The following is a 17,850-nucleotide window of genomic DNA, read 5'->3' as shown; positions in this document are numbered from 1 at the left end:
TGTCTGAATCTCACACTCGTTGCCTGTCCTTCTCACATTCTTTGTCCTTCTCACACTCACTGCCTGTCCTTCTCAAACTTTGTCTGACTCACTCACTGCTTATCCTTCTCACACTTTTTGTCCAACTCTCACACTCACTGCCCGTCCTCATACTCTTTGTCTGGCTCTCACACTCACTGCCTGTCCTTTGCACACTCTTTGTCCGACTCTCACACTAACTGCCTGTCCTTCTAAAACTTTGTCTGACTCTTTCACTCAGTGCCTGTCCTTTTCACGGTCTTTGTCTGAATCTCACACTCAGTGCCTGTCCTTCTCACATTCTTTGTCCTTCTCACACTCACTGCCTGTCCTTCTCAAACTTTGTCTGACTCACTCACTGCTTATCCTTCTCACACTTTTTGTCCAACTCTCACACTCACTGCCCGTCCTCATACTCTTTGTCTGGCTCTCACACTCACTGCCTGTCTTTTTCACACTTTTTGTCTGAATCTCACACTCACTGCCTGTCCTTTGCACACTCTTTGTCCGACTCTCACACTAACTGCCTGTCCTTCTAAAACTTTGTTTGACTCTTTCACTCAGTGCCTGTCCTTCTCACACTCTTTGTCCAACTCTCACACTCACTGCCTGTCCTTCTCACACTCTTTGTCCAACTCTCACACTCACTGCCTGTCCTTCTCATACTCTTTGTCCAACTCTCACACTCACTGCCTGTCCTTCTCAAACTTTGTCTGACTCTCTCACTCACTGCCTGTCCTTTTCACAGTCTTTTTCCAACTCTCACACTTACTGCCTGTCCTTACACTCTTTGTCCAACTCTCACACTCACTGCCTGTCCTTCTCACACTCTTTGTCCTTCTCATACTCACTGTCCAGCTCTCACACTCACTGCCTGTCCTTCTCAAACTCTTTGTCCGACTCTCACACTCACTGCCTGTCCTTCTCACACTCAGTGTCCGGCTCTCACACTCACTGCCTGTCCTTCTCACACTCACTGCCTGTCCTTTTCAAACTCTTTGTCCATCTCACACTCTTTGTCCGACTCTCAAACGCACTGCCTGTCATTCTCACACTCTTTCTCTGACTCTCACACTCACTGTCTGTCCTTTTCACACTCTTTATCTGGCTCTCACACTCACTGTCTGTCCTTCTCAAACTTTGTCCAACTCTCACACTAACTGTCCATCCTTTTCACACTCTTTGTCCTTCTCACACTCTATCTCCAGCTCTCACACTAACTGCCTGTCCTTTTCACACTCTTTGTCTTTCTCAAACTCTTTGTCCTTCTAAAACTCTTCTGGCTGTCACACTCACTGTCTGTCCTTCTAAAACTTTCTCCAGCTCTCACACTAACTGCCCGTCCTTTTCACACTCTTTGTCTTTCTCAAACTCTTTGTCCTTCTCAAACTCTTTGTCTGACTCTCCCACTCACTGCCTGTCCTTCTCACACTCTATGTCCTTCTTACACTCTTTGTCTGGCTCTCACACTAACTGCCCATCCTTTTCACACTCTTTGTCCGGCTCTCACACTCAGTGACTGTCCTTCAAAAACTCTTTGTCTGACTCTCACACTCACTGCCTGTCCTTCTCACACTCTATGTCCAGCTTTCACACTCGCTGCCCGTCCTTTTCACACTCTTTGTCCATCTCACACTCTTTGTCCTTCTCAAACTCTTTGTCTGACTCTCACACTCACTGCCTGTCCTTTTCACGCTCTTTGTCTGAATCTCACACTCATTGCCTGTCCTTTTCACAGTCTTTGTCCTTCTCACACTCACTGCCTGTCCTTTTCACAGTCTTTGATCTTCTCATACTCACTGCCTGTCCTTTTCACGCTCTTTGTCTGAATCTCACACTCGTTGCCTGTCTTTTTCACAGTCTTTGTCCTTCTCACACTCACTGCCTGTCCTTTTCACGCTCTTTGTCTGAATCTCACACTCGTTGCCTGTCTTTTTCACAGTCTTTGTCCTTCTCACACTCAGTGCCTGTCCTTTTCACGCTCTTTGTCTGAATCTCACACTCAGTGCCTGTCCTTCTCACATTCTTTGTCCTTCTCACACTCACTGCCTGTCCTTCTCAAACTTTGTCTGACTCACTCACTGCTTATCCTTCTCACACTTTTTGTCCAACTCTCACACTCACTGCCCGTCCTCATACTCTTTGTCTGGCTCTCACACTCACTGCCTGTCTTTTTCACACTTTTTGTCTGAATCTCACACTCACTGCCTGTCCTTTGCACACTCTTTGTCCGACTCTCACACTAACTGCCTGTCCTTCTAAAACTTTGTCTGACTCTTTCACTCAGTGCCTGTCCTTCTCACACTCTTTGTCCAACTCTCACACTCACTGCCTGTCCTTCTCACATTCTTTGTCCTTCTCACACTCACTGCCTGTCCTTCTCAAACTTTGTCTGACTCACTCACTGCTTATCCTTCTCACACTTTTTGTCCAACTCTCACACTCACTGCCCATCCTCATACTCTTTGTCTGGCTCTCACACTCACTGCCTGTCTTTTTCACACTTTTTGTCTGAATCTCACACTCACTGCCTGTCCTTTGCACACTCTTTGTCCGACTCTCACACTAACTGCCTGTCCTTCTAAAACTTTGTCTGACTCTTTCACTCACTGCCTGTCCTTCTCACACTCTTTGTCCAACTCTCACACTCACTGCCTGTCCTTCTCACACTCTTTGTCCAACTCTCACACTCACTGCCTGTCCTTCTCATACTCTTTGTCCAACTCTCACACTCACTGCCTGTCCTTCTCAAACTTTGTCCAACTCTCACACTTACTGCCTGTCCTTACACTCTTTGTCCAACTCTCACACTCACTGCCTGTCCTTCTCACACTCTTTGTCCTTCTCACACTCACTGCCTGTCCTTTTCACGCTCTTTGTCCGGCTCTCACACTCACTGCCTGTCCTTCTCACACTCTTTGTCCTTCTCACACTCACTGCCTGTCCTTCTCACACTCTTTGTCCTTCTCACACTCACTGCCTGTCCTTCTCACACTCTTTGTCCTTCTCACACTCACTGCCCGTCCTTTTCACGCTCTTTGTCCGGCTCTCACACTCACTGCCTGTCCTTTTCACGCTCTTTGTCTGGCTCTCACACTCACTGCCTGTCCATCTCACACTCTTTGTCTGGCTCTCTCACTTTAGTCAGGTTCCCCTTAACATAATCAGTCATAGCTCTAAGAATATCTAAGGCAAATAAGTTTTGACCTTAAATGTTACCCCAACTTGCCTTCAGGCTGGGCTTTAATGTTGAAAGCAAATAGGCATTTTCCCAATTCTTACCCAAACCGGCCTTTAGCCTAAGCCCCCGACTGACACTCTGTTGCACTCACATCTCTCTACGGTTTATTCTTTTGCAGCAATCACAAGCCAGTGGTTCGAATGAATTCTAACGGGATGCTCTTTAGATCTCGAGCAGTCTCCTCACGAGTTTCCATACATCCCTCTCCGTTTGAGCTGGGAGACTTCTCACTGCACCTGGACAATGTGGGAGAAGGGGACGCAGGGCGATACCAAGGGCTGGCGCAGTATGGGGGCACCAAGCACGAGTGCACAGTCACACTGCACATCATTGGCGGTACTAATGAGCATTATTATGGGCACATCTGACATGTTCACTAGCTTTTGCTTGCAGCTGTATCTTTTGGTTCTTTTTTCATGTAATAACTAGGGGGAAATTAATGGTTTAGGACAATCTCTAATTAGTGCTGGTCTCTCAGTACTGGCATTAGCCAATTATATTTGCAGATTCTGTAAGTTGTGTTTATTCTATGATTTGGCTTTAATAAGAATAATTATTATATTCCCAGTCACATTTAATAATGTGGCCAATTACTCCCCACGGGGTGCCAACATTCCCCTTTACGCTTTACTGTTCTCCTTGTGGTAAGATCTGCCTGTGCCAACCTTTAGTAATGGGTATACGTTGCAGTTAAAAACAATTCCATACAATGACTGATACGGGGTTTGTCATAGAAGTGTCTCCTTTGGGTGGCTGTGAGCGGTCGCCCCCCCTCCCACCGGACTCTCGCTTCCTGTTTTGAGACTTTGTGTCGGGGGCTTCATTGACTCATACACGGGGGGGATTCTGGTTAGCAGGGCGGCACAGCGGGGATGTAACTGTGCAACCGGGGGGTCCCTGGGAGTTGGTGGCGTGTATCAGACTTTCCCTGATGTCAAATATATTGAAACTAAAAACAGTGACAATAAAAACAGGAGTGGGAGAAATGGTAATGGTATTTAATAAAATATGGTAGAAAGGGCGGAAAATTAGAGAGTAGTCGGAAAGAGGGTTAAAATGAGCACATGAGTGTCTTAGGAGGGGATAGTGTGAGGAGCTCTGGGTTTAGGGCTGGACTGGGGTGTCTGGGGCCTACCAGGGCTGTCATCTCAGGGGTCCCCCCACCCCAGCTGCCAACTACTCAGTACGCATTGGCGCCTCCTACACCCCCCTGCGCACACACATGCCACATTGCATTCTTAGGGGGTAAGGGAGGAGGGCCTAAGTTCCCAGTGTCCTGCTGGCCCAGTCTGACCCTGTCTAGGGTAGGGAAAATGTTAGAGAAGAAAAGCGAGGGGGCAATGTGAAAGGAAAGGGAAAAGAAAGGGTAGCGGGTATAGAAGTGGTATAGAGTGGAGTGATTTGGGTTTCTATAAAGATCTTAAGTGTTGGGAGCCTTACTTACTATTGGTATGATCTACGTCAGTGATCCCCAAAGAGTGGCTGTGGGGCAACATGTTGCTCACCAACCCCTTAGCCTCAAAGCAAGGGCTTATTTTTGACTTTCTGGCTTAGAGGCAACTTTTGGTTTCATAAAAAATGGGTGAACTGTCAAATCGAGCCTCCTATAGGCTGCCAGTCCACACAGGGGCTAGCCCATAACCAATCACAGCCCTTTTTGGTACCCCCAGAAACATTTTGGCATGGGGTATATGTGGGTTCTAGTTCCATGCAGATGATTGGCATGGGGTATATGTGGGTTCTGGTGTCATGCAGATGGTTGGCATGGGGTATATGTGGGTTCTGGTGTCATGCAGATGGTTGGCATGGGGTATATGTGGGTTCTGGTGCCATGCAGATGGTTGGAATGGGGTATATGTGGGTTGTGGTGCCATGCAGATGGTTGGCATGAGGTATATGTGGGTTCTGGTGCCATGCAGATGGTTGGAATGGGGTATATGTGGGTTGTGGTGCCATGCAGATGGTTGGCATGAGGTATATGTGGGTTCTGGTGCCATGCAGATGGTTGGAATGGGGTATATGTGGGTTGTGGTGCCATGCAGATGGTTGGCATGAGGTATATGTGGGTTGTGGTGCCATGCAGATGGTTGGCATGGGGTATATGTGGGTTCTGGTGCCATGCAGATGGTTGGCATGGGGTATATGTGGGTTCTGGTGCCATGCAGATGGTTGGCATGGGGTATATGTGGATTGTGGTGCCATGCAGATGGTTGGCATGGGGTATATGTGGGTTGTGGTGCCATGCAGATGGTTGGCATGGGGTACATGTGGATTGTGGTGCCATGCAGATGGTTGGCATGGGGTATATGTGGGTTGTGGTGCCATGCAGATGGTTGGCATGGGGTATATGTGGGTTCTGGTGCCATGCAGATGGTTGGCATGGGGTATATGTGGGTTGTGGTGCCATGCAGATGGTTGGCATGGGGTATATGTGGGTTCTGGTGCCATGCAGATGGTTGGCATGGGGTATATGTGGGTTCTGGTGCCATGCAGATGGTTGGCATGGGGTATATGTGGGTTCTGGTGCCATGCAGATGGTTGGCATGGGGTATATGTGGGTTCTGGTGCCATGCAGATGGTTGGCATGGGGTATATGTGGGTTCCAGTACAAACTTTCTCAGGAATGCAGGGAAAATGAAAGAGACCTATAGGTGACTTTGGCTTCTTCCTTCCTATGTTTGCAGTCACTCAGTCGCCCCTCGGAGATCTCCCTGAGAGCAGCTCTGTCACCCTGACGTGTTCTGGAGCGAGTTCCCTGTACAATCCCCACCCTCGGCTGCGCTGGCTGCATGGTGGCAACCCTGTCCTTCCATCAAACAGATTCTTACAGTCAGAGAACCGGCTGATCATCCGAGCTCTAACCCAGGCTGACCGGGGGGAATGGAGCTGCGAGTTGGGTGGAGCAAGAGCTTCTCTGCAACTTACAGTACTAGGTGAGTAATAAATAACACTGTATTTGTATTTTCCACTCAGTGTCCCTCTATTCTCTGGGCCTTGCAGACCATGGAGTTACTTTTCAGCATCTTCATCAACCCCCACCCAGAAACCCCCGTGCCCCTTCCCACTCTATTTCCCTTTAGCTGCCAGCTCAGTTCCCCCTCTGGTTCAGCCTTCATTGCTACCCCCTTTCTACCATACATCCCTCGCTATGACCTTCCCCAAGGTCTATTGACTGCTGCCCCCTCTCAGTAAGCTGATTTCCATTCACCCTCACACATCTTATTTACTCTGTATTCCAATCTCTTCCATTAGTGATTCACAAAATCCCCCACGTCTGTTTGTTCTATACGTCTGAATGCACAGCAGCCAAAGTTACCGGAACAGACACAGCCATTAAGTCCCATGAGTGAAATAATAAGTGGGTAGTAGGGAAGGCCAAGGCTGCCTCGCAATGGGAGAACCAATATTTCCCTATATCAACCAGGAACCTTGTGTTTCCTTCTCTCCCTTCTGATATTACTGTGCATTTACCTCTATTTATGTCTGTTCTTCTTTACTCCCCCCACCCAGGTATATCTGGCCCAGCCTTTCTCTCTCTATATACCTCCGTAGGTGTCCAAGCTGCGCTCCCCTGTACCCTTAATGAGACACCACAAGGACTGCTGACTGTGCAGTGGCACCACAACGCAGGGTCACTGGACCAGAACTCACAGGTTCTGACCATCAGCCCAGTCAGTTCAGAGGATGCTGGGATGTACAGATGCGATATTACCTATAAAGGTCATGTGATGACAAGGCGCATACAGTTAAAGGTCATTCAAGGTGAGTGGGGTCCCGTTCGCAATGCCTTTAAAGGAATTGATCCCAACTAAGATACAATTACCCCTTATTGAGGGCAGAACAATCCTATTGGGGTTATTTAATGGTTAAATGATTCCCTTTTCTCTGTAATAATAAAACAGTACCTGTACTTGATCCCAACTAAGATATAATTACCCCTTATTGGGGGCAAAACAGTCCTATTGGGTTTATTTAATGGTTAAATGATTCCCTTTTCTCTGTAATAATAAAACAGTACCTGTACTTGATCCCAACTAAGATATAATTACCCCTTATTGGGGCAGAACAGCCCTATTGGGTTTATTTCATGGTTAAATGATTCCCTTTTCTCTGTAATAATAAAACAGTACCTGTACTTGATCCCAACTAAGATATAATTACCCCTTATTGGGGGCAAAACAGTCCTATTGGGTTTATTTCATTGTTTCCAGTTTGGAATTTTAGCAGCTATCTGGTTGCTAGGGTCAAATTAACCCTAGAAACCAAGCAGTGCTGGGAGTGAGACATTGGAATATGAATAGGAGAGGGCCTGAATAGAAAGAAAAGTTATAACATATAACAATAACAATAAAACTGGAAACTCACAGAGCAATTTTGGCTGCCGGGGTCAGTGACCCCCATTTGAAAGAATTGGAAGAAAAAGGCAAATCATTCAGAAACTATAACAAATAAAAAATGAAGACCAGTTGAAAAGTTGCTATAAAACTGGCAATTGAAGGGGAACTACCTCTTTAAATAAAAGGACTCATCACTCAGCTATTGCTAAGGCCCGAGTACCCAGAACATCGGCCGCGGTGTCAGGCCCCAGCTCTGTAGTGATGTTGCTGTAATTTCTAGTTATTTGGGGGGAAATGACTGGGTTTTTTAGAAGTCGGGCTCTGTGCCTAGAAGTAGCCTCACTGTGATTCAAACCAGGAAGAAAATATGAAGGAGGGGAAACGTGTGAAACTAATTCTGACTCTGGGACAGATTTACTATTGCGCGTTAATCCCTCGTATGTGTCAGTGTAGTACTTCCTGTAGGAAACTCTACCGATTGGGCGGCTTAATAGTACATATGCCTTGTGCTTCCTTGTCCTTATCATTCCCATCATGCAAGAAATGATTTCTCTTCTTAGCATTCAAATGCTTATCTTTCTGTGCAGACCCTCCTCTATTCATATCCTTGTTCAAACCACTGCCTGGTTGCTAGGGTAAATTACACCCCAGCAACCAGATAGCTGGAGAGCTTCTGAACAAAAAGCTAAATAACTGAAAAACCAATTGCAAATTGTCTTAGAATATCAATGTCTGCGTAGTATAAGTGTGAAGTACCCCTCCTGTTGAATATTCCTGGAAACCACAACATAGTAACTTGTACCCACAAGCCGACCAGTACATCTGTAGCTGGTGCCAATAAATTCCTTTTTGCTTCTTTTTATGCAGATGTCATTCCGATAACAGACCATAAATATGTATATAAAATATTCAATTACAAGTTCTTATATAGATCCCCCTTTTCCAAACAAAGTGGGGCATATTTATAAACACTGGGCAAATTTTCACATGGGTAGTAACCCATAGAAACCAATCAGACACTGCCTTTTTTTTCAGGAATGTCAGGTTGAACAAGGAAAGCAACATTTGATTGGTTGCAATGGATTACTGCCCAGGTGCAAATGTATCCAATGTTCATAAATGACCCCCACAATTTCTCTGGTTTTGGGGCTAATCCTATCTTCCCTTGCATTTATGTCTCCCTCAGTGTATTCCTCAGGCTCAGCTTTTATGAGAGAGGGTTCTGCTCTGCAGTTGCTGTGCAATGTCAGCGGATCCGATGGCGGGGAAAAGTATGTATGGACCGGACCCAACCCCGCAAGTGGCCGAAGAAACCAGCAGGACGGAGCGGTGTTAGACTTGCCTGCGGTGCAAACAGGAGACACGGGAGTGTGGAACTGCTCTGTGTATGGGAAGCAAGGGCTTGTGGGGCAGCTGCAGTATATGCTCTATGTGCATGGTAAGTCTTCCTACAATACGTACCAATGCAAATGCTATGCTTTGGGGAATGCTCACCAGATATGGCACATTGGGCCAGGCTGCCTTTCCTTACCCACATACAGAGCTATATGTACAGTGCTATGATTCACTATGTTCCATTCTGAACTGCTTCCCATTGTACTGATCTCTACCAAGGATAAAAGCAGTGTAAAACAGGTTACTAAAGCATGCGCGCCCTCTAGTGGCCAAGGCTCCATCCAACCAGGTTACTCAGACATCAATGGGACAAGCCCCTGGCTTCTCAGCTGAACCAGCCCACAAAGTATACAGAGCTACAGCAAGTACTGGGAATGCTTAAAGGGGTGGTTCACCTGTAATTAATGACCAATTTTAAGCAACTTTTCAACTGGTCTTCATTATTTATTTGTTATAGTTTTTTAATTATTCTTTAAACTGTTTGTAGCTTTCAAATGGGGGTCACTGACCCCCGGCAGCCACTATTGCTCCGTGAGGCTCCAGTTTATTTTTATTGTTGCTTTGTATTACTTTTCTTTCTATTCAGTCCCTCTCCTATTCATATATTAGTCTGTCATTCAAACCACTCCCTGGTTGCTAAAGTAATTTGGATCCTAGCAACCAGATAGCTGGAGAGTTTTATTATTGAAATAATTAAAAACAACTACAAATAATAAAAAATGAAGACCAATTGCAAATTGGAACAGTGAACAACCCCTTTAACGTTTGCACCCCTCTAGTTATGTTACACCCTACCGGTCAGGGTCGGACTGGGGGTGCAGGGCCCACCGGGGCTTCTGCCTCAGGGGCCCCTGCACCCCCCAATGGCCCCTGCTGCCTTCACCCCCCCCAGAGGCCCCCAACACCCTCTGACACCTCCCCCGAGTGGTCCTAAAAGAAACATACCTGCGGCGCGTCAGGGGAGGGAGACGGTGGATCGCGGGAGTGCCCTGGGGGGATTGGATCTGGGCCCACTGGGTTTTTTCCCAGTACCCCGGCGGCCCAGTCCGACGCTGCTACCGGTGTTTAAATCTGGGTGACTTCTGGTGGGTTGATAGGTGTGAGATAGTGGGGGGATATTAAATTGAAATACCCAAGGGGAGCAATAGACTGAAAGTAATGTAAGTGAACTTGCCCTATAGCCTCCATGTTAAATCTGTTGGAGTAAGAAGGCCTCCAATTAAATTTGTTTTTCGTTAGGGCAGGAATGAGTGGCCTAACAGTAGGGCAAGCAGGTACTATGGCTGCCCAGGCGGATAACATATAAAGCTGTTATTACAACCCTAAGATTTTATCCCACTTGGACAAAAAGAGCTAATGGGATCCCCCACTGCATCAATCTGTGGGCCAGATCAAGTGATGTATAGAATAGAAACGGGATGATCAAGCAACAGCTCCCTCTAGTGGCCAAAGCCTGCTTTACACTACTCATAACAATGGGAAAAAATGCTTTATAGCAAGAAGGAAATCCCCGCATCCAACCACCAACATGGGGAAGAGAGCAGCCCAGAAGAAACAGTGAGTATAGGGAATCAGATCTGTGTGTCTGGACAAATACATGGTAGGAGATTGGCCTTGATTATCCAAGGGGAGATTGCTAATGCATCCTGGATTAATCTCAAGTGAAATTGCCCTTTTATTTTTATCTTTCCTACTGGCCGCACCACAGAAACAGGTGGATTAATGATAACAGGTCAGGACCTGGGGATGAAGCAAATGAAAGTATATAGGGTCATACTATTAGCAGCACCTATCACAGAACTGAGAGGGTAACTTCATAAGGAACATTTAATAAGAGCTGATAGTGATGGGAGCTAGGGGGCAGCCTAATGTGCTCTTATCTGTTGCATTTACTGTGCCTTGGGATGGAAATCTATGATACTGATTCCCTTTTTACCTCTTCCTCTGTTCCTCCCACCACAGCTGCTCAGGTCTCAGCCTTTGCCGCCTTCTCATCATGGCCAACATATGTCACTTTCCTACTCATCATTCTGCTGGTGTTGGGACTCATAAGTGCAATCTCTTGGCATAACCGCAGGGTGAGTCTGTTTATTTGCCTCAGCGTCAAAAAGACTTTCACAAAGCTATGTATCTGTCCTTTATATAACACCGACATATTCTGCAGAAATTACACATTATTCCCTACCCCCGAGGAGCTTACAATCTAAAGTCCACACGTGCTATGGTCAATTAACCTGTTTTTGAAATGATGGATGTAATCAAGATACCTGAAGAAGACACAGGGGAAACATAGCAAAGCATTGCAGATAGATTCCTGGCTGGAATCGAACCTAGGCCTTAAGTGCTGTAAGGGTCCTAGGTTCAATTCCCAACAGGGCACTATCTGCAAGGAACCAGTGTTTAGTTGGGATCAAGTACAGGTACTGCTTTATTATTGCAGAGAAAATGGAATCATTTAACCATGAAATAAACCAAATAGGGCTGTTCTGCCCCCAATAAGGGGTAATTATATCATAGCTGGGATCAAGTACAGGTACTGTTTTATTATTACAGAGAAAAGGGAATCATTTAACCATTAAATAAACCCAATAGGGCTGTTCTGCCCCCAATAAGGGGTAATTATATCTTAGTTGGGATCAAGTAAAGGTACTGTTTTATTATTACAGAGAAAAGGGAATCATTTAACCATTAAATAAACCCAATAGGGCTGTTCTGCCCCCCAATAAGGGGTAATTATATCTTAGTTGGGATCAAGTACAGGTACTGTTTTATTATTACAGAGAAAAGGGAATCATTTAACCATTAAATAAACCCAATAGGGCTGTTCTGCCCCCAATAAGGGGTAATTATATCTTAGTTGGGATCAAGTACAGGTACTGTTTTATTATTACAGAGAAAAGGGAATCATTTAACCATTAAATAAACCCAATAGGGCTGTTCTGCCCCCCAATAAGGGGTAATTATATCTTAGTTGGGATCAAGTACAGGTACTGTTTTATTATTACAGAGGAAAGGGAATCATTTAACCATGAAATAAACCCAATAGGGCTGTTCTGCCCCCAATAAGGGGTAATTATATCTTAGTTGGGATCAAGTACAGATACTGTTTTATTATTACAGAGAAAAGGGAATCATTTAACCATTAAATAAACCCAATAGGGCTGTTCTGCCCCAATAAGGGGTAATTATATCTTAGTTGGGATCAAGTACAAGTACTGCTTTATTATTACAGAGAAAAGGGAATCATTTAACCATTAAATAAACCCAATAGGACTGTTCTGCCCCCAATAAGGGGTAATTATATCTTAGTTGGGATCAAGTACAGGTACTGTTTTATTATTACAGAGAAAAGGGAATCATTTAACCATGAAATAAACCCAAAAGGGCTGTTCTGCCCCCAATATGTATCCTAATGTGTGAATGTCATAGGGACCTTATTGTAAACTCTGCTGGGGCAGATGTATAATGTATGTATAATGTCGGTGCTCTATAAATACAGGATTATAAATGTTTTCTATTATTTCTGCCTCTAGTTCTATTTTTTGCAGTAGGGACATTTCAGATGCTATTCCTGATACAGACTAGCTGAATTCCCTAAGCAGACAGATACGAATGAGTGTGGATTCCGCCTGTCACTAGATTCATCTCATGCCCCAATCAGCGCCAGACAAAGGGTTGACATAAGACCAATTTAGCGAAGTATCTTGAGTTACGGGCGGCCCCCGGGATAACTGATAGATCCTTCTCTGCGGAAATCACTACAGGCAGCGAGGCAGCTGAAGTGTATAGGAAGTGGCAGTTGGGAGAGGGGTTCTGGGGTTTAGTAGCTTATGATTAATGTGTGCGGCAGGGTGAGGATCAATCTTCTGACACCAACTTGCTGTACAGCGGAGGCAGCGCAGCGAGTTAGCGCACAAAGGGTTGTCTGCTGAGCGGCCCGATAAATAAACTGAGATGTTTTTAGCTTCCTGGGGAAAAAAATCTCTTTTATTTGTGTCTCCTAAATACTCAGAAGGCAACGCGGCTCTAGCTTGTTGTGTGCACGGAATATTCCAACTTGACAGATGAAATAACGCTTCCATATTGTCTTAGAGATATTTTCTGTTGTTTTTACACAATAATTCTTCTACTGAATTGTGCTTAGTACAGGGGAATCCCTATGCTGCCATAGTTTTATGGTATCTCTCTGTATAGGCTATGAGCAAACTTAGGGGGCTGTTCCTGCTGAATTGTGCTTAGTACAGGGGAATCCCTATGCTGCCATAGTTTTATGGTATCTCTCTGTACAGGCTATGAGCAAACTTAGGGGGCTGTTCCTGCTGAATTGTGCTTAGTACAGGGGAATCCCTATGCTGCCATAGTTTTATGGTATTTCTCTGTACAGGCTATGAGCAAACTTAGGGGGCTGTTCCTGCTGAATTGTGCTTAGTACAGGGGAATCCCTATGCTGCCATAGTTTTATGGTATTTCTCTGTACAGGCTATGAGCAAACTTAGGGGGCTGTTCCTGCTGAATTGTGCTTAGTACAGGGGAATCCCTATGCTGCCATAGTTTTATGGTATCTCTCTGTACAGGCTATGAGCAAACTTAGGGGGCTGTTCCTGCTGAATTGTGCTTAGTACAGGGGAATCCCTATGTGCCATAGTTTTATGGTATCTCTGTACAGGCTATGAGCAAACTTAGGGGGCTGTTCCTGCTGAATTGTGCTTAGTACAGGGGAATCCCTATGCTGCCATAGTTTTATGGTATCTCTCTGTACAGGCTATGGGCAAACTTAGGGGGCTGTTCCTGCTGAATTGTGCTTAGTACAGGGGAATCCCTATGCTGCCATAGTTTTATGGTATCTCTCTGTACAGGCTATGAGCAAACTTAGGGGGCTGTTCCTGCTGAATTGTGCTTAGTACAGGGGAATCCCTATGTGCCATAGTTTTATGGTATCTCTCTGTACAGGCTATGAGCAATCTTAGGGGGCTGTTCCTGCTGAATTGTGCTTAGTACAGGGGAATCCCTATGCTGCCATAGTTTTATGGTATCTCTCTGTACAGGCTATGAGCAAACTTAGGGGGCTGTTCCTGCTGAATTGTGCTTAGTACAGGGGAATCCCTATGCTGCCATAGTTTTATGGTATCTCTCTGTAGAGGCTATGATCAACTTAGGGGGCTGTTCCTGCTGAATTGTGCTTAGTACAGGGGAATCCCTATGTGCCATAGTTTTATGGTATCTCTCTATACAGGCTATGAGCAAACTTAGGGGGCTGTTCCTGCTGAATTGCGCTTAGTACAGGGGAATCCCTATGCTTCTATAGTTTTATGGTATCTCTCTGTACAGGCTATGTGCAAACTTAGGGGGCTGTTCCTGCTGAATTGTGCTGAGTACAGGGGAATCCCTACGCTGCCATAGTTTTATGGTATCTCTCTGTACAGGCTATGGGCAAACTTAGGGGGCTGTTCCTGCTGAATTGTGCTTAGTACAGGGGAATCCCTATGCTGCCATAGTTTTATGGTATTTCTCTGTACAGGCTATGAGCAAACTTAGGGGGCTGTTCCTGCTGAATTGTGCTTAGTACAGGGGAATCCCTATGTGCCATAGTTTTATGGTATCTCTCTGTACAGGCTATGAGCAAACTTAGGGGGCTGTTCCTGCTGAATTGTGCTCAGTACAGGGGAATCCCTATGTGCCATAGTTTTATGGTATCTCTCTGTACAGGCTATGAGCAAACTTAGGGGGCTGTTCCTGCTGAATTGTGCTCAGTACAGGGGAATCCCTATGTGCCATAGTTTTATGGTATCTCTCTATAGACTATGTAGTCACTGTCACCACAGTTGTGGTAATTTTGGAAGACTGGATGCAACTGCGGTAGGTGTAGCACAATTGCACCAAGCACATCGGCCCCTTGCGACAGCAATGATGCTTGAATTCTGGGATAAACTCAACTACATTGTGTGGAAAAAAAAACATGACGTACATAGGCCCTTGTATGCTTTACTACGTGGAGTAATCACCCAATATTCATTCACAATCCACAAACATAGGGAGAGAAGGTGGGGGAGTTTCAAGTGTAATAAAAGCATGTAGGAGGCCTGAGTAAGCTTTACCTCCATTGCCACCTCTGCAGGGAATCCTTTAACCCCTACAATGCCAAGAAGTGCAGCAGTAAGTGCAAAGAGCAACAGCCCTATAACAATTCTATTTGGTCAGCTTTGATAAACATGGAACTAGAGCGGAGGAGGATGGGGGGAAAATACAACGACTGCGACTAAAATAGAAAAGATAGAAAATGAAATGTGAAATGCATTGTTTTTGGCCATTTCTTAACCTTAATACTTCATATTTCCCCTTTAAAAGAGAATTGTTTTAACCAAAAAATGTTATTTGTACCATCCGTCAGGGTCCAATTTGCCCACCATCCAAGTTCTCCTGGGTGTCTGTAGTCTAAGAGCGAACTGGCCGCTGGTTGCTATGGGTTACAGGACTAGGGCAAACTCTGCCAGTGTCTGTGCATCTAATTCTGATCATTGTTCTCCCCTCCTATTACCTCTAACCAGCGCTGTATTTTGTGTATTTCAGAGGCGGCTGTTGCACCTACTTGCAAGGACCACCATAGATGTGTCTTCGCTTAAAAAGGTGGAAGTCTGATTGAGCCACAAAAACCCTTTGCTTCTGGCTGAACAAGTCTATTATCCCCAAGGAAAAGAACCCTATTTGTCAGAAGGACTTACCTGTTAGGGGCCACTATGCACAATAATGGATCAGGACTAGAGCAGGAACTTGATGGTGCTTATACCTTGTCCCGTGGATCCGGCACTGCTTCGGGCAGCTGTTGGCCATTCTGTAAAATTTTGTAAAATAAAATATATGTTTATTTAACGCTGATCTCTTTCCCCTGCAATTCTTTCCATACTATCCCTCATAACGGTCCTGATCTAGGCAGGCCAGTCCCTAATTGTGTTTTAGGTAGAATTGAACCCATGTCTAGCATAACTGGGAGTCACCAGGGCAGCTGGGGGTGTGGCCTAAATGTCATGACTCCTGATTTGCTAGTGTTGGATGGAATGTGATCACTGGGATTATTATAGCCATATTCTAGCCCTTTACAATCAGAAAAAAATATTGCAATTCATGCAGTTGGACATTTTTACAAACCAGGGACATTGCAACACTACCTACAACTTGGCCAGATGCACTTTCCATTTAAACCTATGGAACATTGCTGTGCAATGTATTAAATGTAGTGGGCCGATTATTTCTCATACAGCATGTACAAGGGGCGGATTAAATTAAAATAATTCTATCATACAGTGCAGTCTATGGAGCCTTTGAGCAGACCGGGGATGGGGGGTGCATAAAATTCATTTGAAGGGTCACATCCAGCCCTTGGGCCTCCAGTTGGACAGCCCTGCTATAGAATTTATGAACTGATCATACAGAAATACAGCTTTTTTTTTTTTTTTTTTTTTAAAGGAACCAGTTTAAAGGGGAAGATTAAAACAGCAGTAATCCAATAAGAACACAGATCAGGGATGCCAACCCTGCTGCACTCCAGCTGTATTTTATGTTGATTAAGAGCATATAAATTCTACATCAATAGCTTTGCCATTAATGTGCAATAATGTATTGTCTGTAATACCCTCTCTCACCACTTGGAGGCATCAGAATTCAGGGAATGAGCTGAATTAGGCAATATATGCATTTGTTTTTGTTCTGTAAGTGACAGTATACAATTATTGTATATTATTATTGTTATTGTTATTACGAACAATAAAGTTGTATTGAGAACATAGGACCTATAAAAGCAGCCTGGCCCGGACTGTGGGAACTGCAGGAAGGTTAGGGAGTGGGGTGTGGGTACTGTTTTATATCTGGGCTTGTACAGAAGTTGGCAGAAAGATATATATCTATATACCTGTGCTCCCTACCACTGGGACCCTTTTTCTAGAACTAGGCAGGAGGGAAAGAAGATTGGAGCCTTGACAAAGATAGGCCTAGTTGGTGGCAAGGCTATTCTCTGTTATAGATCACTCCAGGGGTGATAGATAGGAATAGGTTAGTCAGTGAGCATTCCAAGCTCCACCAAGGAGATTTAGTAAGGACTAGAGTCCTGGGTAAACTGCCCAAGAGTCAGGACCTGAGTGTACAGACCTAGGGGTAGAAGTTGTCCAGCCTTGGTTGCAGTCCTGAAAGCTTGCAGTGGCATTTGCAAGTTAATTATCCATTGTGCTGTAATTCAGGGCCAGATCTAGGGGTAGGCAGAAGAGGCAGCTGTCTAGGGCTCAATGGTGTGGGGGGCTCTAGGCAGGTACCTCTTCTGCCCACCCCTAGTCTGGCCTTTCTTGCTCCTGCCACCGCCCTTTGTCACCAGCCTCTGTTACCTCTGCTGTTATTCACCCCTAGGGGGTACTATTTCCCGAAGAGCGTTTGTTAGTATATATGGTAAATATTGTGCTACCTTGACTGTGTTATCTCCAAGTAATCTGCGTATTTGCCTTTCAATAAATAAGTTATTGTTATTTATAAGAACCACTGGTGCTCATTTTACTGTCTCGGTATGAGAGATATAGTTCTACAACACCCGCAAACACATGTGAGGGCCCTCTCCTAATGATTGACAGCATAATTTACTGGTAAAGTGGATCATCCCTGGAGAAGCAAGTACTACTATCACCTCACACAAACATTATTAATAACATATTTCAGTTGCATATACTTGACTAAACATTTCATTGGTGTATTAATTGCAGTACACAACAGGTTTATTAATTGATTGGATAACGCTCATGCTCTGATAGTGTAATGCTGATCACTATATACTGTATGCTGATGGCTTATTTATTCCAACTTTTTGGGACTTTCCTGAACAGC

The 17,850-nt window shown here is 45.0% G+C and overlaps 2 protein-coding genes across 2 annotated transcripts; both read left to right on the top strand.

The window, feature by feature from the left end:
* The first annotated feature begins 3,341 nt into the window (after positions 1 to 3,341).
* On the top strand, positions 3,342 to 6,609 carry LOC116412136 (lymphocyte activation gene 3 protein-like). The gene is made up of 3 exons (XM_031905767.1): positions 3,342 to 3,595; positions 5,944 to 6,192; positions 6,512 to 6,609. The coding sequence occupies exons 1-3, from the start codon at positions 3,400 to 3,402 to the stop codon at positions 6,607 to 6,609; spliced, it is 543 nt and encodes a 180-aa protein (XP_031761627.1). The 5' UTR covers positions 3,342 to 3,399.
* A 164-nt stretch (positions 6,610 to 6,773) lies between these two features.
* On the top strand, positions 6,774 to 15,864 carry LOC101731673 (lymphocyte activation gene 3 protein). Its single transcript, XM_031905933.1, has 4 exons — positions 6,774 to 7,021; positions 8,783 to 9,034; positions 10,954 to 11,069; positions 15,559 to 15,864. Exons 1-4 carry the CDS (start codon positions 6,952 to 6,954, stop codon positions 15,625 to 15,627), a joined length of 507 nt encoding a protein of 168 aa, XP_031761793.1. The 5' UTR covers positions 6,774 to 6,951; the 3' UTR covers positions 15,628 to 15,864.
* Positions 15,865 to 17,850: the final 1,986 nt, after the last annotated feature.

This window comes from Xenopus tropicalis, chromosome 7 (genome assembly GCF_000004195.4).
Source record: "Xenopus tropicalis strain Nigerian chromosome 7, UCB_Xtro_10.0, whole genome shotgun sequence".
NCBI lineage: Eukaryota > Metazoa > Chordata > Amphibia > Anura > Pipidae > Xenopus > Xenopus tropicalis.
The sequence above is the reverse complement of the archived record's forward strand: the minus strand, read 5'-3'. Positions and strand labels throughout refer to the sequence as shown.

Bases quoted from the DNA above. Each gene is read 5' to 3' on its own strand.
- LOC116412136 (XM_031905767.1), top strand. From the start codon at position 3,400: ATGAATTCTAACGGGATGCTCTTTAGATCTCGAGCAGTCTCCTCACGA. The intron at 3,596-5,943 runs GTACTAATGAGC...CTATGTTTGCAG, and splicing joins CACACTGCACATCATTGGCG to TCACTCAGTCGCCCCTCGGA. The intron at 6,193-6,511 runs GTGAGTAATAAA...CTCTTCCATTAG, and splicing joins TCTGCAACTTACAGTACTAG to TGATTCACAAAATCCCCCAC.
- LOC101731673 (XM_031905933.1), top strand. From the start codon at position 6,952: ATGTACAGATGCGATATTACCTATAAAGGTCATGTGATGACAAGGCGC. The intron at 9,035-10,953 runs GTAAGTCTTCCT...CTCCCACCACAG, and splicing joins GTATATGCTCTATGTGCATG to CTGCTCAGGTCTCAGCCTTT. The intron at 11,070-15,558 runs GTGAGTCTGTTT...TGTGTATTTCAG, and splicing joins TCTCTTGGCATAACCGCAGG to AGGCGGCTGTTGCACCTACT.